This window comes from Danio aesculapii, chromosome 13 (assembly GCF_903798145.1).
Source record: "Danio aesculapii chromosome 13, fDanAes4.1, whole genome shotgun sequence".
Classification (NCBI taxonomy): domain Eukaryota; kingdom Metazoa; phylum Chordata; class Actinopteri; order Cypriniformes; family Danionidae; genus Danio; species Danio aesculapii.
This window is the reverse complement of record NC_079447.1, coordinates 4,029,563-4,053,737: the sequence shown is the minus strand read 5'-3', so window position 1 is coordinate 4,053,737 and position 24,175 is coordinate 4,029,563. Positions and strand designations below refer to the sequence as shown.

The 24,175-nt window shown below is 36.7% G+C and overlaps 2 protein-coding genes across 2 annotated transcripts; both read right to left on the bottom strand.

Annotated features, from left to right (window-relative positions):
* Positions 1-2,440: 2,440 nt before the first annotated feature.
* ntpcr (nucleoside-triphosphatase, cancer-related) lies at positions 2,441-13,128 on the bottom strand. Its single transcript, XM_056470954.1, has 5 exons — positions 13,037-13,128; positions 10,995-11,151; positions 10,216-10,312; positions 4,570-4,773; positions 2,441-2,616 (listed from the first exon to the last, which is right to left on the bottom strand). Exons 1-5 carry the CDS (start codon positions 13,113-13,115, stop codon positions 2,548-2,550), a joined length of 606 nt encoding a protein of 201 aa, XP_056326929.1. The 5' UTR covers positions 13,116-13,128; the 3' UTR covers positions 2,441-2,547.
* Positions 13,129-16,816: 3,688 nt separating this feature from the next.
* map10 (microtubule associated protein 10) lies at positions 16,817-22,995 on the bottom strand. The gene is made up of 2 exons (XM_056471088.1): positions 22,084-22,995; positions 16,817-19,431 (listed from the first exon to the last, which is right to left on the bottom strand). The coding sequence occupies exons 1-2, from the start codon at positions 22,925-22,927 to the stop codon at positions 18,101-18,103; spliced, it is 2,175 nt and encodes a 724-aa protein (XP_056327063.1). The 5' UTR covers positions 22,928-22,995; the 3' UTR covers positions 16,817-18,100.
* Positions 22,996-24,175: the final 1,180 nt, after the last annotated feature.

Sequence of the window (24,175 nt, the reverse complement as noted above, 5' to 3'; positions counted from 1 at the left end):
CTCCTGTTTTTTATTTTCTGCAACCTCGCTGTGCGCACATCCTGAATGTTTACAAACCGCTAATTCGTCTATATAATGCGCTCTCTCTTTCTCAGGAGCGCGCGCTCTTTCTCTCAGGAGCGCCATATAGGCTGCCCGCTCCTGTTCAAATTACACCAGAGTTCCCGACAGCTACCGTGTTTTATTCAGAAATGTATTCCCACGCCGCAAGAGAACTGGTTAACCTCTAGCTCAAACTCCCCTCTCGCCCTGCAAATGGGAGGGAGCCCCGGGCTCAAGGATCTTATGAGCTCGGGGCTCTCTCCCAGGACAGCATGCCAAACAAGCTTTATAATCAATCATCAGCCAAGTGTGAACTCTTGAAAGTAAGTGACAAACCTGATATCTGCTCACACACCACCATATAGTTGATGCTAATCATTGCACCTTCAAACATAAACTTTTATTCTTTTACCTTGCATCTACTAGCATAAAGGAAGGTTTTCAGTCCAAAAACATCAATTTAAGTATTCACCTCATCATACATCTGTACATTTATCATATTTTGTCAACAAAAAGCATCTCAAATGTGTAATTTCAGCTTTATCCCACACTCAAAACACTTATTTTGCTGCTTGTTTAAACTTCTAACCTAAAATGAGCTGAAACAACACAATTCTTAAGCTTTTTTCAGGACTACTTAGTGTTTTTGTTTTGCAATTTTAAGTTGATTTAACATCAAACAATTAAGTTAACAATCAATTGAGACGAGAAGAGATGAAGAGATTGTGTGGAACCAAGCATTTTTAATAACAGAACCTTCATACTATCCCAAAACAAATTGATTAAATTCAATTGACTTTACAAATTTAAGTAGATTGAACATAAAACAAGTAAGTTGTCCCAAAAAAACCCTCAAAAGTTGTTTCAGCTCATTTTAAATAAGTAGTTTGAACGAGCAGCAAACATGTTTTGGAGTGGAAGTTCAGGCATGCATTTCCAAATTTTAGCTGTCAATAAATAAAACATGTTCCACTGACGGTGTTATTTTCCTGTTTGGTGTATATACAGGAAGCTCAGGCCGCATAATGAGGAAAGATCAGCACTTCAATGGCCTTTCTGTCCAGATGAAGATGTGGAAAAGCTTTACATCTGCTTTACATCTCCATCATTCCTCACTCCATCGCGATCAATAATGCAGTGGTGCGTCCATTAGCAGACGTGTTGCAGAAACGCATGCATTATACACTGAGCTGTAGTCAAAAACAACACCTGAGAATGACTCTGGAAGTATAAATGGTCAGTTATTAGCGTATGTGATGCTCCTCGTTTACTTCAGGCACACTCATACAGCAACAATGTCATCAAAAATCACGTCACCTGTGGGAGGAAAAACAATCTTAGCTGGGATTTGACCAAATAAGCAAAGATGGGGGCTGATTTGTTACATACAGTTCTCAGCTTACAGTAAGTTCTGACTAATGCATTTGTTTTTATGATAAAACTAAAGAGCATATTCCTTATAAAATGCAGTACATGTCAAATCTGTTGTGTATATACCACATACAGTACTCAATAGCCGCATTTCCACTATCAGGCCAGTGCGAGCCAGGGCTTTAATCGGGCCAGGCCGGGCCAATAGCCCGGGAGGTTGAGAAATGAGGCCGAAATCATGTCGCGTTTCCACTGTCGGGCTAGTTGCTCGCAGCACGTCACGCAAACACCGCCCCCAGAACGTCCCCCGAATCAAACGTCACACAACCCGTCACGCATCCCGCCCACTTCAGCAGGAACAAAAAACTCAAATTATAACCACAAACACAACCTGGCATCACTACGAGAGCTGGAAGATGGAGAACACCGAAGCGATTGCTGTTTTACTGTTTGTGGTCTGTTGGTGTAAGGCCAGACAGCGATCCCTGGATAAGGACATTCGAGTTCGGCGGCATTTAACGCCGTCTATTTGCCTCTGAACATTTCTCTTGGCCCAAATGTTCAGAAGAGCCCTGGTGTCCTCAACTGACCAGTACTGTCTGCTATCCATTTTTTCTTCTTAGTGAGTTGATCAAGCGCGATAACAAAACAAATGTAAGGGAAGAAAGCATCTTGTCTCCTCTTTACCTGACAGGAAAACTCCGCCTTTGTACGTAACCCCGCCCCGAAGCCCCAGTTGGCCCTCCTTGGCCCAAGGTATTCGGCGGGCCGAAAAAGGCCGGACGTTGGCCCCAAGGAAGCCCCGCTTTGGCCCGATTACGCCCCGGAAGTGATAGTGGAAACGCGACTGGCCTTGGCTCGCCCTGGCTCGCTCGCTTTAGGCGCGATAGTGGAAACGCGGCTACTGATTTAGCAATTGTTATTATTTGATGTTCTTGAGCACTTGGTGTAAAGCTTTTATTAATACTGAAAGTGAGTTTTAGCATTAAAAAGTGTTGTGGGTCAGTGTAATAGCATTACTTCATACATTAAAATAAAATTGCATCATTACAGTATTATTGTTAAATGATTTTTTTAGTTATAAAAAAGAGGTATATACTATTAGTTACTATCGTGTATGATACTGCTCCTCATTTACTTCAGGCACTCTCGTACTGCAGACACAATGTCGTCAAAAATCACGTCTCGGTTTTCCTTCGTTACCTGCGAGAGGAAAAACACACCAACTTAGCTGGAATTTTACCAAATGAGCAAAGATGAGGGCTGTTTGTTTAACATTAAATGCGCACAGTTTAAGTTCTGACTAATGCATTTGCATGATGTTTTTGTAGTCAAACAGAGGGGAAAAACATTTTGAAAGTAAACATTCTCCAAAATTGTGTCAATGAAATGGATTTCAGATCCCCAAAATGGTGTCAATGACTAGCATAAAACATTTCCATTGTGTTGCAGAACATATCCAAAGAGTATTCGTATCTATCAAACTGTGTATGCCAAATACATAATCTTATATATACAATCCAACTGCATCATTTTTAAATTTAGGAGTGAATAAATTTTATTATATATATATATATATATATATATATATATATATATATATATATATATATATATATATATATATATATATATATATATATATATATATATATATATATATATATAAATAATATTAGTGGTGGGCCATTATCGGCATTAACGCAAGACTCTTATCGCATGATTAAAAAAATATTGCCGTTAATCTATTCTCAAAGTTGGGTTGGGAGCTGGGTCTATTCTACGCAATCTACAGTATGATGACTTTCACCTTGATATTTTAGTGCGGATGTATACCTGACCGGTGAGCCGTCTGATATAAAAGTGCCTTTCTGAATCAAATCAGCAGGATGCCTGACTTTAACTGCAGTTCGCCAGTTTCACTTTAACTCATGAATATTTCATTCATGCCCCGTGACAAACTGGGGTATTAGATGCAAATAATGAGTAAGGACTGGTGAGACATGTGGAATTTAATAAAGCATGCCTAACGGAAAGAAAAAAAACGTCCGCATTTCGCGATGTGTGTGTGTGTGAGGTCCATGCTCCCGAGCGAGCGAGCAAGCGATATTGTGAGACCCGCCCACTCCTGTTAAAATTACACCAGAGTTACCCGACCACTCCCGCGCTTTTATTTGGAAATTTATTACCGCATCGCATGAAATCTGGTAGGGTCCCGTGACAATGCACAGGTACAGCCGCGGGAATGCATACAGCCGAGAGGAAACGAGAGGGCAGGAAAAGTCATGCCAGCAGCTGGGAGGAAAAGTCACGAAATTAAACAATTTTTTAATAGTTGGCGCCTGTAGTGTTGTAAATACCCACGCTAAGATACATGATGTCAGTACATAATAACCAGTTATGATTATTACTGAACCGATGCTGAAATGTCCGCGTCTGCATCGCGGTGCACCGAAGAAACAATTAATTTTGACACCCCTTATATATATATATGTGTATATGTATATAAAATAACTTCATATTAATTGTAGCAGTGAACTATTAATTTTTGACCGTGTGATCTGCAGTTTTTCTCTTCAGTTTATGTGTGTTGAATGTTAAAATGTTAATTCACCCAAAAATGAAAAATATGTTATTAATACTCCCCAAACCCTATTCCAAGCACCTAAGGACTTCTTTCATCTTCAGAACAACAATTTAAGATATTATAGATTAAATCAGAGAGTGTTTTGGTGAACAGTCTCTTTTACAGTTTTTTGGGGTATGCAGAAGTGTTCTTGGAGATTCGTATGATTAAACTGAAGTCATTTGAAAATGTTTTGACAATATTTGTGGTCTGGGTCTGTGGTCTGGGAAACACCTATACACACTCATTCGCAATGGCCAATTTAGTTAATCAATTGCCCTATAGCACATGTGTTTGGACTGTGAAGAAAACCGGAGCACCTGGAGGAAACCCATGCCAACATGAGGAGAACATGCAAACTCCACACAGAAATGCTAACTGACCCAGTCGGGGCTCGAACCAGCAACTTTCTTGCTGTAAGGCGACAGTGTTAACTACTGAGCCATCATGCTGCCCCGTGAAGGTGAGGTCATTTTTGGGTGAACTATTTAATGTGGGCTGTATTTGTGTGATGTAAATGCTGCTTTTACCATGAATATCTTGACGTCTGCTCTGCTGCGCAGCTCCTCCACCAGTGCCAGTGGTTTTCCTTTAGGAACAGGGATTGTGCCGAGGACTGAGCAGCAGGACTTCTCCAGAATCTGTCTCACGGCTCGGATAAAAGGCTGGCTGAACAACTCCATCTTCCCCACCTCGTCCATCACAAACAGCTGCTTTCCACTTCCCTCCTGCATCTGATCCAGAGACAGAAGATCAAGAAACTCAAGTATGAGCACAAGGTTTGATGTTTAACATGTCTTTATTATTGGAAAAGTTGATTTAGTTGGTTTCATGCAAAAAAAGAAGCACAATATGACCCAATAGTTTACTCCAAAACTGACTTTTTAATTTCTGATCCATTCAGCTGATCTCCAGGTCTGACGGGAGCAGTATTAGCATAGCTTAGCATAGATCATTGAATTGGAATAGACCATTAGCATCTCAATCATAAATGACCAAAGAGGTTTGATCGTTTTCCAATTTAAAGCTCAGCTTTTCTGTAGGTCTGTTCTGTGTATTTAGATCAGGGGTGTCAAGCTCAGTTCCTGGAGGGCCGCAGCCCTGCACAGTTTCGTTCCAACTCAACTCCAACATACTTACCTGTTTCAAACAACCTTGAAGGAGTCAATTAGTTTTTTTATAACAATTTTTAGGGGTTTTTCACTTTTTAATTGGAAAAGACCGTGGAGGATACAGACAGGAAAGTATTGGCAGAAAGAGGGAAAAGTTCGGCAAAGGACCTCGAGTTAGGAATCAAAACTCAGGTCGCTGTGAGCAGCATTGTGCTATATGTCGGCGCACTTAACCACTAGGCTATTGCCGCCGATGACTCAATTAGTTTGATCAGCTGTGTTTATTTAGGGTTGGAACTAAACTGTGCAGAGCTCCGGCCCTCCAGGAACTGAGTTTGATGCCTGTGATTAAGATCAACAGAAACATTTTAAGTTGCTATTTTCTAGGCTGATTCTGGCGTAATAATCAAGGAACTGTTCTGCCATACACCATGACTGCAGCAGAGCAATGATATTAGGCAAACTGGTGTGCTGGGGACTATTTTCATGTACTGCATCAAATTATTTTAACTGCTGCATAAAATAAAAAAATGCACAATATAAAGACTTATAGAAACAATAATATATGAGTGATACTAAAATAACACTGTCATTGTGCACTGAGCCAAACCTGAACTGTGGCTTTTTACTTCATAATTAGAATTAAATACTTTATCATATTGTTTCTTGGTGTTGATAACTATATAAATATATATATATATATATATATATATATATATATATATATATATATATATATATATATATATATATATATATATATATATATATATATATATATATATATATATATATATATATAAAAGATGGGGATATATTCAGAATTATTTTGGGAGTATCATAACTAAAAACTTAATTTATGAAATAAAAAACAATATCTTTTAAACTTATTTATTGTTTACAATGCAAATTCATCTAGATCCACTTATTTGGTAAACAAAGCAAGTCTTTCATATAATATATCAACTAAAAGACAGAAAATATGACTTTACAAACTGTATTGTAAATAAATCAAATGAACACATCATATTAGTCAATAATATTATTGAAATTTATTTAAAACTGAATAAATATTAGTTTAAATTTAATAAAAATAAATAGACTCAATTATGGGCTTAAAATCTGCGGAAATCTGTGGATTAATGCATGTGCAGATTCTGTATGGTTTTTAGTTAATTAGTTAATGAAAATAAATAATAAAATAATTTTTTATATTCATTCATTCATTCATTTTCTTTTGGCTTAGTCCCTTTATTAATCTGGAGTCGCCACAGCGGAATGAACCGCCAACTTATCCAGCATATGTTTTACACAGCGGATGTCCTTCCAGCTGCAACCCATCACTGGGAAACACTCATACACACTCATTCCCACACATACACTTCAGACAGTTTAGCTTACCGAATTCACCTAAAGCGCATGTGTTTGGACTGTGGGGGAAACCGGAGCACCCAGAAGAAACCCACGCGAACGCAGGGAGAACATGCAAACTCCACACAGAAATGCCAACTGACCCAGCCGAGGCTCAAACCCGTGACCTTCTTGCTGTGAGGCGAATGTGTTACCCACTGCGCCACCGTGCAGCCTCAATCTAGCTAACTAAAATAAAAATTGTAATAAAAAATAACATCTTTACAAAACTGTAATTAAAATAATAATGGATAATTAGAAAAATTGTAAGTTTCTTTTTAAAATATGAAATATGATAGTATTTACAGTTAATACCCTTGATAATATGTATTTTCTTTCTTTTTTTAAAATCTAGAAACTATAGCATCACACTCGCACTAAAATGACACTGAAAAGTTCTCATCCTACATTTCCAGACACAGATGATCAGGATGAAGCTCTGGCACCAGACACACTAAACGTGTCAGTCAGGAATGCATGACTGTGGCTTACAGACAGATATACCAGATATATGCGTTTGTTTATGATGGTAGCATGGTGGATATAAAGATATGGAAGTTCCAAACCCTGAAAACACTGACCCATTTACTGGAGAGTTGCTAAATATTCCTATCATGCAACATTTCCAGTGAATAATAGCTTCACATATACAGTGCATCCGGAAAGTATTCATAGCGCTTCAGTTTTTCCATATTATTTTATCTTACAGCCTTATTCCAAAATGGATTAAATTCATTTATTTCCTCAACATTCTACACACAATCCTCCATAATGAAAATGTGAAAAAAGAGTTTTTGAAATTGTTGCAAATTTATTAAGAATAAAAAAGCTGAAAAATCACATGTACATCAGTATTCACAGCCTTTGGCGTGAAGCTCTAAATTGAGCTCAGGTACATTCTGTTTCCACTGATCATTCTTGAGATGTTTCATACACCTGTCTATATAAGGTCCCAGGGTTGACAGTGCTTGTCAAAGCACAAACAAGCATGAAGACAAAGGAATTGTCTGTAGACCTCCGAGACAGGATTTTCTCGAGGCACAAGGCTGGGGAAGCTTACAGAAACATTTCTGCTGCTCTGAAAGTTCCAATGAGCACAGTGGCCTCCATCATCCGTAAGTGCAAGATGTTTGAACCACCAGGACTCTTCATAGAGCTGGCCGGCCATCTAAGCTGAGTGATCGGGGGAGAAGGGCTTTAGTCAGGGAGTAGATCAATAACCAGATGGTCACTCTGTCTGAGCTCCAGTGTTCTTCTGTGGAGAGAGAAGAACCTTACAGAAGGACAACCATCTGTGCAGCAATCCACCAATCAGGCCTGTATGGTAGAGTGGCCAGACAGAAGCCACTCCCCACCTGGAATTTGCTAAAAGGCATCTGAAGGACTCTCAGACCATAAGAAACTAAATTCTCTGGTCTGATCAGACTGAAATTGAACTCTTTGGAGTGAACGCCAGGTGTTACGTTTGGAAAAAACCAGGCAGCGCTCATCACCAGGCTAATACCATCCCTACAGTGAAGCATGGTGGTGGCAGCATCATGCTGTGGGGATGTTTTTCAGCAGCAGGAACTGGAAGACTAGTCAGGATAGAGGGAAAGATGAATGCAGCAATGTACAGAGACATCCTGAAGGAAAACCTGCTTCACAGTGCTCCTGACCTCAGACTGGGGCGACGGTTCATCTTCCAGCAGGACAATGACCCAAAGCACGCCACCAAAATATCAATAGAGTGGCTTCACAACAACTCTGTGAATGTCCTTGAGTGGCCCAGCCAGAGCCCAGACCTAAATCCTATTGAACATCTCTGGAGAGATCTGAAAATGGCTGTACACCGTCGCTTCCCATCCAACCTGATAGAGCTTGAGAGGTACTGCAAAGAGGAATAAGCAAAAATTCCCAGAGACAGGTGTGCCAAGCTTGTGGCATCATATTCAAAAAGACTTGAGGCGGTAATTGCTGCCAAAGGTGCATCAACAAAGTATTGAGCAAAGGCTGTGAATACTGATGTACATGAGATTTTTCAGCTTTATTATTTTTTATAAATTTGCAACAATTTCTAAAACTCTTTTCTTCACATTGTCATTATGGGGGATTGTGAGTAGAATTGTGAGGAAATAAATGAATTTAATCCATTTTGGAATAAGGCTGTAACATAACAAAATGTGGAAAAAGTGAAGCGCTATGAACACTTTCTGGATGCGCTGTATAGATATTGAGTGATTTCAGCATACTGTGAATACAGCACGCATGCCGTATAAACTTCTTTCATACTGCATGAAAAAAATACAAACACTTTTTTTTTTTGTATATAAAACAGCATACAATTCTTTTAAAAAGAGTTATTTTGGGTGTTTTTCAATCAGGCCAGAAGCTTAACCTCCTGTCTGTATACCGTTTTTCAAGATTAATGGTGTACATTTAATATGAAAATGCACACTAAATAGGCAAGCAAAAATAAAACAATATTTGTCAACACACATCCCTAGTTGATTAGTTTTATTAAGGCTTGCAAAGAATTTGATTACAAGTAGTCTGAAAGGATTCTACGCAGTTGGAGCCTTGTTTTATTAAATATCTGCTAATAAACACACATTTCCAGCATAAAGAAATGCTTGTTTGTTTTATTACAGAGCAGATTTTGAAAATCTCTGTTTAGCAATTGATAAAATACTAATGTAAAATGCATGTAAACGTATCCCTCTGTAAAACCCTTCAGAATACAGCTATGAATAATACTAAAGTTTATTGTAAATACTGCTGAAATTAAGACTTACAGCTCAGCGCAGAAGGATTAAAAAAGATTTTCAGTAAACAGCCTTTAAAAATTCATTCACTTTCTTTTTGGATTAGTCCCTTTATTAATCAAGGGCCACCACAGTGGAATGAACCGCCAACTTATCCAGCATCTGTTTAACGCAGCGGATGCCCTTCCAGCTGCAACCTATCACTGGGAATCACCCATACACTTTCACTCACACACATACACTACGGACAATTTAGCTTACCCAATTACCCAATAGCGCATGTGTATGGACTTGTGCGGGAAACCGGAGCACCCGGAGGAAACTCACGCCAACACATGGAGAACATGCAAACTCCACACAGAAATGCCAACTGACCAAGCCGAGGCTCGAACCAGCGACCTTCCTGCTGTGAGGCGACAGTGCTACCCACTGCGCTACGCCCTTATCATTTTATCTGTAGTTTTAAATTACAGTATATATTTTTAAAGTGTGAAAAGAAACACTTACGATACAAAATTTGCACACCCAAATCTATATGTTAGGGAAAAATATTAAATAAAACATTTAAAAAGAGCCAAATTCAAGACAAACAAAACATTTTGTAGTTTGTAATATTTTTTTTTTCCAATATTTTGCATGAATTAAAATGTATTTTTCTATTTCTAAAGTTGTTCAGTGACTGAAATAATATTTTAATAAATATATCTGTTTAATAAATCTGTTTTGTTCAAATATAGCCACATATATGACCTATATTCACTGAGAAATGGATAGAAAAGTCCATTTTCAAAATGGGGTGTACTCCATTTTGGGGTGTACTATATTGAAACTATTTTATTCTCAATAATTGCTCAATTATATCATGCACTGTTTTATTTAAGCTGTTTATCCACCCTTAGACGGTACATACGTTTCTGAAAAGAGGAAGGGCAAGACTCTCAAAGGACTGAAGATCCACCACATACTGCCCGACTCTGTATTCACGTCCACCAGTGGCAGATCCAGAGCTGAGGTCAAACAGAGAGAGAGAAAGAGAGTGTGTGTGTGTGTGTGTGTGTGTTTGTTAGGGATGGACAAGGTAGATTTAAAAATATATGACAACATTGTCTGGTATTCATTGTGACAGTGATATTAGTGATGGTCCACTGAGAGCAGTGTTGGGTGTATTTACTTAAAAAGTAACTAGTTACTGTAATTAGATTACTTGTTTTGCAGAAAAAGGGATTACTTTACATCTTCAGGTAATGTACTTGTTTAAATGCATAAATTCAACAGTTCTGGGTCAATCAATTAAAAGAAGCAGAGTAATTAATTAGGTAGATTAAACATCCTTGCAAAACATGCATTGAAATATATTGTCATTGCTTTGAAATGTCTTGTGTTTTGATGCAAGTTTATTATTCTTAAAGTGTTATATTTTATAATAAAGCTAAAATGTCATGTTGGGCTCAGATATAAAGAGTTTCTATTGTCTATGAGGCATTGAGATGTATATGAAGGGCATTTATACGTAGAATTTTTAGTATTTAGTCCAGTAATTAAATAACTGAGTTACTTTTCAAACATTGTAATTAAAAATGTAATTTAAATACAATTTTAATGAGGTAATTAGATACTTTTTTTCACTGACTGAGAGACAAAACAGGTCCTGTATATAGAAATAAATGTATTTTCACATTTATATTTTACCTGACCCTTGACAGACGTCCTCGATCTCCGCTGACCGTCACCACATCAAATCCCACTCTCCTGCCGTGCTCGCGCACCTCCTCAGTGTAGAAACCACTGACCGACAGACCCGACAGGGCATCACACACCTTCTTCACCAGAGTGGTCTTACCCACACCTGCAGTATTTAAAACCTCACAGTTGAGTTGTTCAAGCTTAAAATGAAATGAAAGACCGTGTAGCGGCGTCAGGATCTGCAGGCGAGCGCAGAAACTCCATTGAAAATATGAGTTTATTTTACCACAGTATTTTCAATGGTGTTTCTGCGCTCGCCTGCTGATCCTGACTGCGCTAGCGGTTACAGTCTTTCATCTCGTTTTAAGCTTAAACAACTAAATAAATGCTTAAGTCTATTTAACTGAATGTATTATAATTACATTACAACATCGATGCTGTAAAGGGAACCTTATGTTATTGAAAATAGTCACATTAAGCTTTCACCAGAATTTTATCAATAGGGTATATGCCGAAGTTTGCTAAAGGTCTTTTAATTTGTCAGTATAACCTGGGTTAAGAGCTTCCGGTAAATTGTATGGCATTACAAAATATGCAAGTTTAAGGTCTGTTTTCCTTAAAAATCATCACTCCCTAAATGATATCCGATATAAAGTGGGTCTCAGATTGTACAAGAAGCACTTTTCACCCTCTGTTTCTGATCCTTCTGTTGGTTCGGTGTGCTCTACTGTCTTCAGCCAGTTTAAACAAACTTCTTTTACACAGCTTAAAGAAATAATGTGTCTGCTAAAGCTGTCTGGTTCTTCCACTGATGCTCTTCCACCATATTTCTTAAAGCAAGTTTTTGACACAGTAGGTCCTTTTATTGTAGCCTTAGTAAATCAATGTTTTAAAACTGGTAATGCACCTTCTTATCTGTCAGGCATTTTAACTGAGCATCAGCCTGGTCGGTCTCTTCGGTCATCTAACCAGAGACTGTTATGCATCCCTAAGTCGAGGCTGAAATGCAGAGGTGATTGTGGAATGCTCTGCCCCTCTGTGTCAGATCTGTTTCAGCCATGTTTGTTTTTAAATCTAGGTTGAAAACTTCTTTGATTTGGCATTTTATCAGTGAAAATTGTCTGTTTTAGCTATAATTTTATATAAACATTTGTTTTTTTATCTGTTTTGATTTGTATTGTGTAGCACATTGGCCAACCTCTCGTTGTTAAATAGTGCTATATAAATAAAATTGACATTGACTGCATAAAATTACATTTTCCCCCGCCATGTCTTTAAAATATGAACATTTATTTACCTCAGTATATTCAATGGAGCTTCTGCGCTAGCCTGCTGATCCTGACAGGTGTGTGCGAGTAAACGGCTTTTTGTCTCGTTTTACGTTTGAGCAACTAAATGAATGCCAAAGTATTTAACTGATTGTATTTTAATAACATTACACCATCGAAGCTGTAAAAGTTAACATATAAAATGGAAAAAAGTCACATTAACCGTTCACCGGATGTTTATCAGTATGGGAAGAAACACTAGCTCCGCATATATGTACCCTATTGGCTGAAAAACACTGGCTGCGCATATACAGCCATTAAGAAAGAAGCCAGAATTGTGAAATATGTCAGTTATTTTAATTGTTACACCGGGGAAACAAGCTTCCCTAAAATATTTACTAGATAATAAAATATGAAAGCCTGTTCATAATAGATAAACGTATGTAAGACGGAAAATGCTGTGATGTTCTAGTACGACAGGTCGCTTGGGTCAGTGGTCAGGAATGCTGTGCTTGATTTGCATATCAACGTACTATGCTAATAACAGGGGCTATGCTTGTTTATTTTGTTCAATATTATACAACTTATATAAGTGTTACATAAATCAGGTTATTAATTTTAATATGCTAAACGAATCATGCTCCTCTTTAAAAGCACGTCATCTAGATATTAGCTTTTAAACACATTTCCATGGCAGCTCAGCTCAGCCCATTGGAGCTTAGCGCAGATCAAAATACAGGTGTTTTGGGTTTGCTTCGTAAATTCAGGACTCATTTTTACCAGGAACTCCAGTCAGAAACACGTGCTTCATCGTGAAATGATAAATCCTGCTGCTTTCGGTTAGGTCAGGATCGCGCATGTGAGCTTCTTACTGCACTACTTCTTCCGGGAGCAGGAATATGACGCAGGAGTAGAGGGAGGCAACCAATTTCTATAAATACACACTGAAAGAGACTTTGGTGCAATTTAGAACTTACAAATGAGGGAAAAACACACCTCATTTAACTCAGTTCGGTTATTTGATCATTAATGTATTTCTCCCATCCAAAGATATTAAATTATCTGCTATTTTTTTTTATGAGAGAAAAAACAATATCTAAAAGAATTTGACTTGTGAAATACTAGTCATCAGATAATTCATTAATTTAGTTAACTGAGAACTTACCAGTTCCACCCAAGCAACATTAAATAACCAGTTTTTATTATACCGCTAAACTGCATGTTTTATTTATGCATTTATACAGTAAAATAATTGAATAGAATTAATTGTGTACTTTTTCTCTTTAAATAATACTGTGGAAAAACAATCAAGATTCATTCATTCATTTCGGCTTAATCCCATTATTAATTTGGGGTCGCCACAGCAGAATGAACCGCCAACTTATCCAGCATATGTTTTACGCAGCGGATGTCCTTCCAGCTGCAACCCATCTCTGGGAAACATCCACACACACTCATTCACACATACACTACGGAGCCAACCCAGTTCACCTGTACCACATGTCTTTGGACTGTGGAGGAAACCCACGCGAACGCAGGGAGAACATGCAAACTCCACACAGAAATGCCAACTGACCCAGCTGAGGCTCGAACCAGCGACCTTCTTGCTGTGAGGTGACAGCACTACCTACTGCGCCACTGCGTCGCCGTGACGATAACGATTAATCAATAAATTAATGTAAATGATATAAATCAAATATTCTTTTCCTCCTGTTGTCATTAGACAAGGACCATTTGAATTGTACCCACTGTACTATTTTAGTTAATATAAATAAGCTTTTCACATTTTCTCTCTGACATCTATAAAATATGTCAAATATATATTATACAACATTACCACTGAAGCATTCGTTTGTCTATTAAGCATAAGACGCCCAATTTAAAACAAATATTAGCTCAATATAATTAACATTCCCTTTTTAATAACACTGAGTATTAATGTAATATTGCTTTGCACACATGTGGATTAAGGTTTAGACACATCAGTATTTACTGCTTTATTACAATTGTGGATTTGCCACAAATACTAAAGTGTACAAAAATATCTGTTGACCCAGAATTTATGCATTTGTTCAGAGAAACAACACAAATATCTGAGAACCAATAAATACATTATATAAACAATGTAAAACTGTGTAAAATGTATTCATATTGATCAATAAAAACAGATATTTGTTGTCTTAAAGGGTGGTGCATTCAAAACTGAAAAGTCTGTCATCATTTACTCAATTTTTACTTGTTCCAAAATGGTTTCTTTCTTCAGTTGAACGCAGAGATCTGGAAAACCACTGATTTCCATTTGAGTTTCCTACTCCAGATCATTCTTCAAAACAGAATTAAAAAAATAAACTCATAAAGATTTGACGGTGACTAAATAGTGAAAAAAAATCTATGTTTTGGGTGAACTGTCCCTTTAAATCAGATTATCACAGTGCATATCCTGAAAGTTTGTTAATGACCAATTCTGAAATGTGATAGTAATTCCCATCCAGTCGCAGAGATCCTGAAAGAGATCCAGAAGTTCCTGTTCCTCCACTTGTTCCTGAGTCTCTTTCTTCAGCAGAACACAAAAGAAGATATTCCGAAGAAATCTGGAAGCTCATAGACTTCAACTTGTTTTAACTACCATAATGAAAGTCAAGAACATTCTTCAAAATATCTTCTTTTGTGTTCAACAGAAATAAAGAAACTCCTAAAAGATTTGAGGGTGACTAAATAGTGAACAAATTTCCATTTTTAGAGTGAGCTGTCCCTTTAAATCAGATTAATACAATCCAATCACAGTGTATATCCTGGAAGTTTGGTGACCACCAATTCTGAAATGTGATAGCAATTCCCATCCAGTCCCAGAAATCCCAATTCATCCAGTTTCTCCGACAATAAAATAGACTTTAGCACTGCTTTACTAGCATCTAAGTACTCTGGCTTAAAGGGACAGTGCACCCAAAACTGAAAACAGTGTCGCTTGTTCCAAAACTGGTTGAGTTTCTTTTCTTCAGTTGAACACAAAAGAAAATAATCTGGAAAACCCATTCATTCATTCATTTTCTTTTCGGCTTAGTCCCTTTATTAATCTGGGGTCGCCACAGCAGAATGAACCACCAACTCATCCAGCATTTGTTTTACGCATGCAGCGGATGCCCTATTAGCCGCAACCCATCACTGGGAAATGCATATTTTAGCCTACCCAATTCACCTGTACTGCATGTCTTTGGACTGTGGGGGAAACCGGAGCACCCGGAGGAAACCCACGCAAACGCAGGGAGAACATGCAAACACACACACAGAAACGCGACCTTCTTGCTATGAGGCGGCAACACTACCTACTGCGCCACTGCTTCGCCCTCTTGGAAAACCCATTGATTTCCAATTGTTTTTTCAACTTTAATGGTAGTCAACAACATTCTTCAAAATATCTTCTTTTGTGTTCAACAGAACTAAAGAAAAAGAAACTTCTAAAAGGTTTGAACGTGACTAAATAGTAAACAAATTTCCATTTAAGGGTGAACTGTCCCTTTAAATCCGATTAACACGATCCAATCACAGTGTATAACCTGGAAGTTTGTTGATCACCAATTCTGAAATGTGACAGCAATTCCCATCCAGTCCCAGAGATCCCAATTCAACCTGTTTCTCTTCATCCTCCTGTTTCTCTGACAACAAAATAGACTTTAGAACTGCTTTATTAGCGTCTAAGTACTTAAAGGAACAGTGCACCCAAAACTGAAAACTCTTTCGCTTGTTCCAAAACTGCTCGAGTTTCTTTTTAAAGTTGAACACAAAAGCATATAGTCTGAAGAAATCTGGAAAATCATTGATTTCCATTTGTTTTTCCTACTATAATGGACACCAAGAACATTCTTCAAAATATCTTATTTTGCGCTCAACAGAACAAAATAGTGAACAAATATCCATTTTTTGGGGTGAACTGCCCCTTTAAATCAGATTAACACAATCCAATCACAGTGTATATCCTGAACGTTTGTTGATGACCAGTTCTGAAATGTAATAGCAATTCCCATCCAGTCCCCAATTTATCCCGATCCTCTTTATCCTCTTGTTTCTCTAACAACAAAAGAGACTTCAGCACTGCTTTATTAATGGCTAATTCCTCTGTTTAAAGGAACAGTGCACCTAAAACTGAAAACTGTCATCATTTACTCCCTTTTCACTTGTTACAAAACTCTTTGAGTTTCTTTCTAAAGTTGGACACAAAAGCATATAGTCTGAAGAAATCTAGAAACCCATTGATTTTCATTTGTTTTTCCTACTATAATGCAAGTCCAAACATTCTTCAAAATATCTTCTTTGTGTTCAACAGAAATAAAGAAACTCCTAAAAGATTTGAGGGTGACTAAATAGTGAACAAATGTCCATTTTTAGAGTGAGCTGTCCCTTTAAATCAGATTAATACAATCCAATTACAGTGTATATCCTGGAGGTTTGTTGACCACCAATTCTGAAACGTGATAGCAATTCCCATCCAGTCCCAGAGATCCCAATTTATCCAGTTCATTTTCAACCTTCTGTTACTTTGACGACAAAATAGACTTCAGCACTGCTTTATTAACGGCTAAGTCCTCTGGTTTAAAGGGACAGTGCACCCAAAACTGAAAACACTGTCGCTTGTTCCAAAACTACTTAAGTTTCTTTCTTAAATTGAACACAAAAGAAAATAATCTGGAAACCCATTGATTTGCATTTGTTCCAACTGTCCCTTTAAATCAGATTATCACAGTCCAATCACAGTGTATATCCTGGAAGTTTGTTGATGACCAATTCTGAAATTTGATAGTACAGTGATTCCCATCCAGTCCCAGAGATCCCAATTTATCCCGTTCCTCCTCATCCTCCTGTTTCTCTAACAACGAAAATAGACTTCAGCACTGCTTTATTAATGGCTAATTCCTCTGTTTAAAGGAACAGTGCACCCAAAACTGAAAACTGTCATCATTTACTCCCTTTTCACTTGTTACAAAACTCTTTGAGTTTCTTTCTAAAGTTGGACACAAAAGCATATAGTCTGAAGAAATCTGGAAACCCATTGATTTTCATTTGTTTTCCTACTATAATGCAAGTCCAAACATTCTTCAAAATATCTTCTTTTGTGTTCAACAGAAATAAAGAAACTCCTAAAAGATTTGAGGGTGACTAAATAGTGAACAAATGTCCATTTTTAGAGTGAGCTGTCCCTTTAAATCAGATTAATACAATCCAATCGCAGTGTATATCCTGGAAGTTTGGTGACCGCCAATTCTGAAATGTGATAGTAATTCCCATCCAGTCCAAGAGATCCCAATTTATCCTGTTCATCTTCATCCTCCTGTTACTTTGACGACAAAATAGACTTCAGCACTGCTTTATTAACGGCTAAGTCCTCTGGTTTAAAGGGACAGTGCACCCAAAACTGAAAACACTGTCGCTTGTTCCAAAACTGCTTGAGTTTCTTTCTTAAATTGAACACAAAAGAAAATAATCTGGAAAACCCATTGATTTCCATTTGTTCCAACTGTCCCTTTAAATCAGATTATCACAGTCCAATCACAGTGTATATGCTGGAAGTTTGTTGATTGACCAATTCTGAAATTTGATAGTACAGTAATTCCCATCCAGTCCCAGAGATCCCAATTTATCCCGTTCCTCCTCATCTTCCTGTTAATCTAACAACGAAAATAGACTTTAGCACTGCTTTATTAATGGCTAAGTTGTCTGGTTTAAAGGGACAGTGCACCCAAAACCCCTTGATTTCCAATTGTTTTCCTACTATAATGGAAGTTGAGAACATTCTTCAAAATATCCTCTTTTGTGTTCAACAGAAAAAAAGAAACCCAAAAGATTAGACTATCACAGTGTATATCCTGGAAGTTTGTTGACCACCAATTCTGAAATGTGATAGCAATTCCCATCCAGTCCCAGAGATCCCAATTCATCCAGTTCCTCTTCATCCTCCTGTTTCTCTGATGACGAAATAGACTTCAGCACTGCTTTATTTGCAGCAAAATCCTCTGACACTCTGCCAAATCTCATGTCCTTTTCAGTAGACTCAAAGCTTTCAGATCTTCCAAACGTCCTGCAGACTGAGGGAGTGTTTGGCCCACTCATCTGTGACCCGTGCCTGCCGGCGGACACCTCATCTGAAGACACACTCAGAGCTGAAGTCTGAAGACGCGGTCGGATGATGTGTGTGCTTTTGAGGGAACGCTGAGGAGATTTTTCGGCTCTGGCCGGAACGGGAAGAGCTTTACTTGAAGTGCTGGAGCCGCTGTGTGCTTTCTGTCCACCTTTCTCTGGTTCTGGACTGCTGAATATGTCAGGTGTGTATCCGTCAGTCGTGTTTACGCTCGTGAAGTCATCTTGATACTCGAAGGAGGTGTTATTCGGATGATTATAACTGCTCGGTCTACTCTCGTCTTTAAAATTCATGAAACCTGGATTGTTTAGGGTTGATGAGGTCGAATTCTGACTTGGAATAAGAACTTTTTGGTTCCTCTCAATCAATGAGTCTTGACTTTCTTTTAAATTCGTTCGTATTTCCGATTTTGGCTTCATTTTGAAAGTGCTCATTGCTGTCTGCACATCTTCATCTAACCGAACACCTCTGCTGACAGCCTTTCGACCATGTTTATGATATGAAATCTTCGTTTTATTCGTCCGGTCTTGTTTAACGTCTTGATATTCAATGCATTCGTGCTGTGTGATGGGACTTGATTTGACCATCTTGAGCCTGAGACGAAACGTGTTTGTTAAGCCATATTTAAGCTTCCTCTTGGGCGACTTTTCTTCAGTTTTCTTCACAGACTTAATGATGTTTCCTTTTGTCCTGCTTCGGCCAGGTCTTTGAGGACTGTTTTTCTGATTCTCTGAGTGTTGTTTTGGTTCTGGTGTATATAACCATGCCAGGTTGGGATGGATTGATAACGGCTGCTGGTGTGGCGTCTGGACGTTAAGCTGTGATAGTTCGACTAGTAAAGCGTTCAGGAGTGGTAACTGTCTGATGACGTCCAGGAGTGGAGCTGAGTCAGTCTCTTCACATGGTGGCTTCGGAGTTGAATGTAACTTACTCAATCTGTTTGTGTCTGGAAATTCACGCATGTCAAATGATTCCTCCTCATCATTTACATCTTCTGGATCCTCCATATTTAGACTCTCCATTGCTGCTAGTAACCCTGTAAAGCCTGATATAGGAAAACAATGTTATTATTGAAATGTAACTGTTGCATGTGTTGCTTTTAGTGCTGGGAAAAATGTATTACATCCTAAATAAAAGGTTGCTTTGACATATGTCAAACTACATAATATATCATTCATTTCCTCTTCGGCTTAGTCCCTTTATTAATCTATGGTCGCCACAGCGGAATGAACCACCAACTTAATGGGAAACATCCATACACACTCATTCACACACATACATACAATATGGTCAATTTAGCCTACCCAATTCACCTATACCACGTCTCTAGACTTGTGGTGGAAACTGGAGCACCTGGAGGGGAGAACATGCAAACTCCACACAGAAATGCCAACTGACCCAGCTGAGGCTCGAACCAGCGACCTTCTTGCTGTGAGGCGACAGCGATACCCACTGCACCACCGCGTCGCCTACATAATATATGTGTGTATATATATATGTATGAATTTGTGATGCACACATACATAGAAACAAAACTATACAAAACCATTTTGTTACATAGATATTTAAATAAATGTATCATTTGTACTATATGTGTGTGTTTTATATCTAAATAGATATAAATATTTTCTCAAATATATTTATGGATGTGTGTATTTATAAACACACACACACACACACAGTATGTCAAAACAAACTTTTATTTGGGATTCAATTTAGCTTTTGTGTGTGTGTTTTTTTTTTGTTTTGTATCAAAAAGTAAAATATTGAAGAAAGAACAAACCCAAACTGACCAAAACACAAAGCCGCTAAATTTGGTGCAGTTTCTAATATTTATATATCATTCTGGACCACAAGACCATCTTACTGTATGTTGCACAGGTAAATAATAAGCAATTACCAAAAATACATTGTATGGGGCAAAATTGAATGCAAAGTTACGCTAAATTTTTTAGAGTATTTGGTAATTTCCATTTGAAAATATCCCGTTTGTAATATCAAATTCATTTTAAATCATTAATATGCACGGCTAAGAACAGACCGCTTTAAAAGTGACTGTCTCAGTATTTAGGTTCCAGATATTCAGTTAGGTGTATCTCAGCTAAATACTGTCATATATTTGCCAAATATTGTCCTAAAAACCATATATAAATGGAAAGCTCATTTATTCAGTTTTCAGAACAGAAATGTTTGTTTTAAATGGTAATAAATTGTCACTCATGACTGGTTTTGTGGTCCATGGTCACATCGCTAAAAAGTAAAATTGTGACAAAAACAAAATTCTTCTATATTTACAATGAACATGTCCCAGAATACATGTATTTAGATGCTTAGTTTTAATAACAATGATGAATAACAAACTATCTATCTATCTATCTATCTATCTATCTATCTATCTATCTATCTATCTATCTATCTATCTATCTATCTATCTATCTATCTATCTATCTATCTATCTATCTATCGCTTTAATTATCTATCTATCTATCTATCTATCTATCTATCTATCTATCTATCTATCTATCTATCTATCTATCTATCTATCTATCTATCTATCTATCTCTTTACTTGTCTGTCTGTCTGTCTGTCTATCTATCGCTTTAATTGTCTGTCTGTCTATCCATCCATCCATCTCTTTAATTGTCTGTCTGTTTATCTATCCATCCATCCATCCATCTATCTATCTATCGCTTTAAATATCTATCTATCTATCTATCTATCTATCTATCTATCTATCTATCTATCTATCTATCTATCTATCTATCTATCTATCTATCTATCTATCTATCTATCTATCGCTTTAATTGTCTATCTATCTATCTATCTATCTATCTATCTATCTATCTATCTATCTATCTATCTATCTATCTATCTATCTATCTATCTATCTATCTATCTATCGCTTTAATTGTCTGTCTGTCTATCCATCCATCCATCTCTTTAATTGTCTGTCTGTTTATCTATCCATCCATCCATCCATCTATCTATCTATCGCTTTAAATATCTATCTATCTATCTATCTATCTATCTATCTATCTATCTATCTATCTATCTATCTATCTATCTATCTATCTATCTATCTATCTATCGCTTTAATTGTCTATCTATCTATCTATCTATCTATCTATCTATCTATCTATCTATCTATCTATCTATCGCTTTAATTATCTGTCTGTCTGTCTGTTTATCCATCCATCCATCCATCCATCTCTTTACTTGTCTGTCTGTCTGTCTGTCTGTCTGTCTATCTATCGCTTTAATTGTCTGTCTGTCTATCTATCCATCCATCCATCCATCTCTTTAATTGTCTGTCTGTTTATCTATCTATCTATCTATCTATCTATCTATCTATCAATCTATCTATCTATCTATCTATCTATCTATCTATCTATCTATCTATCTATCTATCTATCTATCTATCTATCTATCTATCTATCTATCTATCTATCTATCTATCTATCTATCGCTTTAATTGTCTATCTATCTATCTATCTATCTATCTATCTATCTATCTATCTATCTATCTATCTATCTATCTATCTATCACTTTAATTGTCTATCTATCTATCTATCTATCTATCTATCTATCTATCTATCTATCTATCTATAATCATACTAAAACCTTTTACTTGTCAAAAACTGTATAGTAGATTATATTCAACATCAAATACAACACTTCATGAGATTAAAATCCTACTTTTCCTCTCCTGCTGGCTGGTCTCGTTGGAGCAGTAAAACAGTGGCGGATGACAGAAAGTGGTGTATTCCTGTGCATCCTCAGCCCACGACACACACTGTACAGCCCGCTCAGTCTGAGTATAAGCTGGAATCCCACACTCCTTTGCTTCAGATATAACTAGATCAGTAGGCTGCCCATCAAGACTTATTTCTTGAGAGAGAACATTACGCTTCTCATCTTCATTTTCACACTTTTGCTGATGCTCTTCATTCCCACAAGTCACGCCGACCTGGTAGACCCTGTTATCTGGGATATGAGGAATCAAATGAGCTCCTAAACTCACAATTTTATAGGCCAGAGAGATGACACCTATGGTGGTTCCCATCAGGTTGCAGATTGGGCTGCTCAGTCTCTCTCCATGAGCAGCAGGGGTGTTAATACCATGTTTTCCCACATCCACTTTAATCCTCTCCGTCACTTTGGCCAGAGAAATCAAAGAGCTGCCTATAAGTCTGGGAATCTCATCTTTAACATCGAGCACCATTGCGTAGAGAGGAGTGTTGAGGAGATGAGTGTGTAATGAATCTAGATTGATCTTGAACAGACATGATTTGCCTTTATGGAAGGTGTATTTAAGGTTGTCGCCGTCGTCTGCTTGAGGTACAGCATCGGGTGACACACATAGATCAGCATAGCCTGATTTTAATGGATCTTCTCGTCCTGAATGGTAGATTAGCAATGTGGGGAAATCTAACAGACGGATTCCCACTGCAGGGTCCAAAACAGTGCCACGAGAACCGTCGAAACGAACGTAATCGATCACCAGTTCTAGCGAAAAGAGAGTTTCTTGTGTTGGTGGCATATTCCTAAGTGTTGGAGTAAAAGAAAACGCATTTATATATGTTGTTTGAAAGTTAAACGTAACGGAGATTTATGCTAACGTCGGAAGCGAGCGTCGCATCACCTAGCAACGACACCGTCTCAGGTTTGATACGTCACGAAAGCTGTGGGTTTCTGGGAAATGTAGTGGTTCAGCTTTCCTCTTTTTAAAAACTATTTAAAGCGCTTAAGACATTGATTTAAATACAACTAAAGCGTATATATTATTGCTAAGCATAATTATGATAAGTGAAAATAATTTTTATTGTATTTCATTATATCTCTGTTACCTTTTATAATAATTATTTAATGGTTTGTCATGTTTAACCATGTACCCTTAGTATGTGATAACGAGTGAAATATTTACATAATAATAATAATAATAATAATAATAATAATAATGATGATGATGATGATGATGATGATGATGATGATGATGATGATAACTGTTGTAATAAAAATAATACTGCCTAAAATAAGAACAATAGTAAATAAACTATTTTTAAAAACGTTTTAAAGCAGTATTATTGTGCTTTTATTCAGGTTGACGTTTATTTAAATGCTATTAACAACACTTATATTTCATTACTAAGCAAGATTCTGAAAAGTGAAAATCATTTTTATTATATTACAATATATCTCTGTTACCTTTTATAATAATTAATTTTATGGCTTTCATAAGTTTCAAGTACCTTTGTTATAACCAGTGGAATATGTCAACAACAATAATAATGATAATAATAATAATAATAATAATAATAATAATAGTAATAATAATAATAATAATAATAATAATAATAACATAATATTTTTATTATGATTATTTTAATAAAATAGTATGTTTAGATATTAAATAGTATTAATTATATTAATAATAATGAACAATAATAATAGTAATAATTATAATATCCTTAATAATATTAATAATAATGATAATTCTACTACTTCCAACAACAACTATTATTATTATTATTATCAACATATGTTTGTTCATAATTATACATATAATTATGTGTGTATTTAAATTTGTAATGACAATAATAAAAATACATTTAAAATTCATATAATAATAATAATAATAATAATAATAATAATAATAATAATAATGTACCAATATTGTAGAAATGTTTAAAAAGTTCCACATGAACAGTGTAATGTGATTTATATTCAGATGTTGTCTGGTTAGGAATTTATATTTACTTATGTAGCATTTCTTGCATTTAATGTAAAA

Excerpts from the sequence above, each read along its gene's own strand:
- ntpcr (XM_056470954.1), bottom strand. The coding sequence starts at position 13,115 with ATGCGCGATCCTGACCTAACCGAAAGCAGCAGGATTTATCATTTCACG. Across the intron at positions 10,313-10,994 it reads GGACGTCTGTCAAGGGTCAG|CTCTGGATCTGCCACTGGTG; the intron begins GTAAAATATAAA and ends GTTTGACCTCAG. Across the intron at positions 2,617-4,569 it reads CAGACGTCAAGATATTCATG|GTAACGAAGGAAAACCGAGA; the intron begins GTAAAAGCAGCA and ends TTCCTCTCGCAG.
- map10 (XM_056471088.1), bottom strand. The coding sequence starts at position 22,927 with ATGCCACCAACACAAGAAACTCTCTTTTCGCTAGAACTGGTGATCGAT. Across the intron at positions 19,432-22,083 it reads CAGCCAGCAGGAGAGGAAAA|GCTTTACAGGGTTACTAGCA; the intron begins GTAGGATTTTAA and ends TTCCTATATCAG.